The sequence below is a fragment of the Lactuca sativa genome, chromosome 2 (assembly GCF_002870075.4).
Source record: "Lactuca sativa cultivar Salinas chromosome 2, Lsat_Salinas_v11, whole genome shotgun sequence".
Classification (NCBI taxonomy): domain Eukaryota; kingdom Viridiplantae; phylum Streptophyta; class Magnoliopsida; order Asterales; family Asteraceae; genus Lactuca; species Lactuca sativa.
The window spans coordinates 112,308,635-112,314,907 of record NC_056624.2 but is presented as its reverse complement, the minus strand read 5'-3'; the positions used below and the strand labels follow the sequence as shown (position 1 = coordinate 112,314,907).

The 6,273-nt window shown below is 30.3% G+C and overlaps 1 protein-coding gene across 1 annotated transcript; it reads left to right on the top strand.

Annotated features, from left to right (window-relative positions):
* The first annotated feature begins 4,145 nt into the window (after positions 1-4,145).
* Positions 4,146-6,056, top strand: LOC111882065 (protein FAR1-RELATED SEQUENCE 5-like). The gene has a single exon (XM_023878432.1). The coding sequence runs from the start codon at positions 4,146-4,148 to the stop codon at positions 6,054-6,056; it is 1,911 nt and encodes a 636-aa protein (XP_023734200.1).
* Positions 6,057-6,273: the final 217 nt, after the last annotated feature.

Sequence of the window (6,273 nt, the reverse complement as noted above, 5' to 3'; positions counted from 1 at the left end):
TTGACAATTCCGAGATGTAATCATCCTAATGGAAGATAATTTAACGCCCGCAAAATTAGGCTAGGCATTATAATATAAGTTTCGTATTCAGAAATATAGGAAACATCAATCGAATCGTCCGTAAAACGTAAAATAAGTGCGTTAAAACACACACACACACACACACACACACATATATATATATATATATATATATATATATATATATATATATATATATATATATATATATATATATATATATATATATATATATATATATATATATATATATATATATATACTACTTTATAATACATACATGTTATGGGGTCCACCAAATTTTAAGACTAATATTTTTTGGAAGGTATATATTAAAAGTTGGTAATCCATGTGAATTAAAATAAACCAATCAAGTTTGATGGCCTCCTCTTTCTCTCTTTAACAAAACCCACCCGCCCGTTCAAACGCCATTTTTCTCTTTAGACAAACCAGTCACCACCAATTCATCTTTCTACTCCGGTAGTTATACCGACCACCATCGTTGCCACATTTGTCATCCATCCGGCATCACAACCCTCCATCGCTATTGTTGCCTATCCAAGATCGAGAATTCCAAACGACCACCACTCACTCTTTTTATCCCCTTCTGCTTTTCTAGTCTACCACCATAAACAACCGTCACTACCTCCTGAAACCCTATATCTTTACTGTCAGCCATATTTTATCTTCACCACTGTTTATCTCCCTCTCTCTATGGCTGTCTACAACCATTCTACGAGAAGTGTTATCCACGCCATCGTTGCTAAGCTGCATCAGCTTATGTTTTGGTTCGTTCTTTTGGATTTGTTAATGTGTAGGTTTTAGATTTATGTCGAGTGCTACAGATCTGTGTTAGTGTATGTAAAAGATATGTGGATACGTATATAGTTTTTTAGATATGGATCCTCAAATGAAGGTTAGCGATATACATCATCTATTGAAGAGGGAAATTTTCCATGTCTTCAAGCCTCTATCACCATTTTCTTCCCTCCAGAAGTTTCACATTGTAACCCTATAACGTGAGTACATACAGATTTATGTTTCTATTTTACAAATTAATGTGTTTACATATTTTAAATATGTGTGTGTATGTTTGATATCCGAGATTCTACTGTTTTTTGTTTTTGTTTTTCAGGTCCAGGTCACACAAACTTATGATGTGTACCATATGTGTACTCTTTGTTTTGAAGATTTTGATTTTGAAATGTTTATTTTGACTTAGAATAACTCATTAAGTATATATTTTGTTTTACAAATCTGGAAATGTTATAGTGCCGCCAATAGCGTTTTTATAGTTTTGTATTCTTAATGTGTTGTTTTTCGAAGGAAACAAATATTGCGGTGTGTATTTTTTGTATATATGAAAAAGGGAATGAAAGCTAATTTTCTTTTTGTTCTTATATTTGTTCTGAAAAACAAATATGTGGTTAAAAATATATTGACATCAGGTTGTGATAAAAAACTTCACATTTGGGTTTCTTAAAAAAACTTAAAAGATAACATAAATCTTGCTAAATAAATAGCCATGATTTTTTTTGTGATTTAAATATTTGTATGGAAAACCTTTACATTTTTTTAAGTTACTTGGAAACGAGATATTGAAACAAGTTATATTCCTAATAGAGTCTTCCTAATATGGTTATCTTTACGTATGAATTTATGTGTATTATTCATGTACTTTTGTTTTTTTAAACGTATATAATAATTATAATATTGAAATCAGTTATGTCATATTTAAGAAAAAAATAAATTATTATAATTTGCTTTCTTTTTGTACATAAACTCGTTTATTATATACATCCGATTGTGTATTATTTGATAAAGTACCAAGTAACTCTATTAAAGATATAACTAAAACTTATAGTTAGAAACAAATAAAAAGGGAAGTTAAAATCTAAAATAAAGAATAGATGTAATTAAGTAAAAAGAGATCTAAAAGATGAGGTATGGAGAGGAAGGGTTGGTGCATAGTGTATCCAACATCACTTATACACATTGAAAAAACAAAATAAAATAGGTTGTCATCATTCACTTTTATCTACTCAAAGAGCAAAATTATGGATACTTATGAGTAAATTTGTGTAAAAATTATATATAAGCATGACATGGATTTGTTTGTATTATTCAAGTAGTTTTTGTTTTTTAAACGTATATAATCATTATATTTAATATATTTTTAAGACGATAAAATGAAAAATGAAAATAAAATATTGAAACAAGTTATGTAACAAACTGATAATATGCTTTCTTTTTGTATATAAATTGTTTTACTATATACTCTCAATTGTTTACTATTTGAATAGATGATTTTATAAAGTACGAATCAACTTTATTAATGATATAACTCAAAACTTATAATTATAAAAAATAAAAAAAAAGTTATATAAAATAAAGATGAGATGTAATTTATTAAAAAAAGAGACGAAAGATTATAAAAGATGAGGTAGAGACAGGAAAGGTTGGTGCATAGGGTATCCAACATTACTGATATGAAAAAGAAAAAATAGAATAAGTCATCATCATTCACTTAAATCTACTCTAAATATATTTCAAAATTACACTAAATTAGGATGTAATGAAATGTCTTTTTATCCAACAAAAAATGACAAGTTAAGTTGATACAAAAAATAAATAAACATTTACTTCATGCATGACATAAATTCATATTTGCATCCAAAATATGAATGAATTTTTATTTTTAATCTAAAAGTAACAATACATTTATATTCTTTTAATAAAAACTGCATTATTATATTTGTTCAACTCCTCTCCCTTCCTCCTAAATCTTAATTATCGAAAACAATCTATTTCCTGAAATGCAAGTATATATCAAAACTTTTTTCATATGTTACAAAATTATAATATCTTATTATTTATGTTATAATTACTTAATATTTAGGTGGTACATATTTAGACGGCTTATAAAATAATAATGACAAGTAATACAATATACAAAACTAAACGTAGAACTATAGATTTTTATTATTATTCTTTATTTATTTATTTGCAATATGACAACATAAACAATGTTATATAAATTTCTATATCTAGGTTGATAAAGTTTTGGTCTAATTTATACGAACATCAAAATCTATAAAAGTCGAATTGAAATGAAATAATTTAAAACGAACAAAAACTTGAATTTGAACAAAAAAAAAAACAAATGGAAAAGACTACTAGACCAAATTGGTCTACAACAAAACCAAATTGAAAATAAAAAGAGATGAGTCGGAAAAAAAAAAAAGAATTGATCAAAAAGACCGATACAAAAAAAAAGTGGTTGAGACCTCTCAAAATAGGTTGAAAGCAAACTATTCGTCGTTTGGAAAAAAAGTTAATTAATTTCAAGAATAAAGCTATTTGTCGACCGCTGCATCGCGTAGGTTCGCTGCTAGTATATATATATATATATATATATATATATATATATATATATATATATATATATATATATATATATATATATATATATATATATATATATATATATATATTTAGGGAAAAGTGAGTGTGAGGCTGTAATACATGTAACCTTAGGTGTGGAACCATATAATACGATGCCGTTCTAGACGAAAATAAGGTTACGTGCATTTGATGAAAATAAAGTCAATTGCATTCACTTATTTTAAGCATTTACAATTTTATATGTTATTTTTTCCTTTATTGTCGGCTTCCATGAAATCCTACTCATATTAAAATTCTTCTCCATTTACCCATAATTCCTTCTTAACTTCGATTGCCAGAATCCTTAATTCTTTTATAAAAGTAACCTACCTAGTGCTCTATTTTATAATTCATGGTCATCAATTGCATCATTTAATCCAAACGACAAGGTATGAACAAAGTTAATCTTTTTTTGTTTTGTCGTTCCTTATCAATTTTACCTGCGTTTCCTTCTCAACTTCGAATTCTGTAATCACAAATATTTTTTTTCTTTAGATTAAGCAACGTAGAACCCTGTTTTATCATTCATCCTCATCAATTTCGTGGATTATCAAAATTACCAGGTACCAACATTCTGTTAAAGTAGCTATTAACTTTCTTTATTATCAGATTGACCTATTCGGTGCATTATTTTAGGTTGAATTTCATCCAGTAACATCAGAAAGATAAGAATTAAGATCATGAATTCAGAAAACCTAGTAGGGAATCAGTCGTTTGCAACACACACAACCGACAGTGTTGATGCAAATGTTTCTTCAGAATCAACATTTGAATCTGAAGGAGTAAATGAGGACACTATGAATGTTGCATGTGATGAATATGATATTATGGGGAAGCTTTTCAATACACCTAAGGATGCATATACATTTTATAACCAATATGCCTTTCTTCATGGATTCGGTATACGTGTTCATTGGAGCTTTAAAAATAAGACCACAAATGAGCCTTATCGGAAGACCTATGTGTGTAATAAACAAGGCTTTAAAAGTTTGAAGGGCAATAGTTTATGTGGGGTGGCTAAGAAACGTCTTAGAAATTTGAGGACCGGATGCAAAGCAATGCTCCGAATATCAAAAGGAAAAGATGGGCAATGGTTTGTGGATGTGTTTAATGACACACACAATCACAGTTTGAGTACAACTCCTACCAAAGTAATGAAACATCGTTCTCATGGGAAGATCCACCGCTCAATGGCTTGTAAGTCTCTTATGGTGGAACTAGGTCAATCGGGGTTGAGGCCTTGTCAAATTAAAAAGGCTATCAATGCAATGAAAACTTCATATGATGTCGATGTTACCTCAAAGCAATGTGCCGATGTTTTATCTGAGCAACGCAAACAATATAAAGGTAAAGAGTTTTATGGGCTGATCAAACATTTCCAAGATAAAACATTAGTTGATAGTAACCAGTATTTTGCCGTGGATTTGTTTGAAGATGGGTCTCCTAAAAATGTTTTTTGGGCTGATGGAAGATCACGAGAGGCATATACTAAATTTAGGGACGTTGCTGTGTTTGACGTCACATACATGACAAATAAGTTTAAGATGCCATTTGCTCCGTTTGTTGGTGTGAATCATCATGGCCAATCTATATTGTTTGGTGGTGCATTGCTAGAAAATGAAAAAGAAGAAACTTTTCGATGGCTATTTGAGCATTTTTTAATTTGTATGTTTAGAAAGTATCCAGTGGCAATGATAACAGACCAGGATAAAGCTATGGGTAATGCAATCAAGAAAGTTTTTCCAAACACTCGCCATCGTTTCTGTGCATGGCACATTAAGAAGCATGAATTGGAACATCTGCGACCACTTGTAGCCCGTTATAGTGATTTTAAAGAGGCTTATATACAATGGGTAAAGAGTGATACAATTGAAGAATTTGAAACCAATTGGGAAGTTATTCGCGGTAAGTATAACATCGAAAGTAACAGTTGGATAAACGATATGTATAACCAACGAATACATTGGGCCAAAGCTTTCTTGAAAGATGTTTTCTTTGCTGGCATGACTACAAGTGGAAGAAGCGAGAGCATTCATTCATTTTTTGATGGATTTGTTAATTCCAAGACCATGTTGAATGAATTTGTACTCCAATATGATAAAGCAGTTGACTCTCGAAGGGCTGCCGAAGAAGATGAAGACTTTAAGACCATGAACTCCAGTCCAATCCTTTCTTCTGTTCACCCGATAGAAGCAAAAGTAGGTCACTTTTATACGAGAAAAATGTTTGAGGTTTTCAAAAAAGAATGGATAGAAGCTAACTGTAACTTAACTCATGAGACTTTAAGTAAAACCACAAAAGAAATCAAATATAGGGTTGGCCAGCTTAATATTGATAAAAGACATTGGAGAATTAATATCTTTCGTTTTATGGATCATGTGAATGTCACGTGTTCATGTGCTAAGTATGAAACATATGGGATATTATGCAAGCATAGCCTTTACGTGATGAAGAAAAGACATGTTGAAAACCTTCCTGATCACTATATTTTACCCAGGTGGACACTTAGTGTTAGGTATAAGGTGGGTAATGGCAACATTGGACTAGAAGAAATGAATTGTGAAAATGGAGTTAGTGCCTTAACTTTATGATGTGTTCGTTCAAACTGCGATAAAGCAATCGAACAAGCAAGCGACTCACCTATAGAGATAGAAAAATTCAACAATTTCGTGATAAACTTTTTAGAAGATCAAAAGATTCGGAAAAATCCTAAAGCATTAGAGAATGTTTCTCAAAGTCCTTACAAGGGAATTTCTCAAGTAAACATGACACCTCAGTTATCTGTATCTGTCCGTGATCCTATTGCTC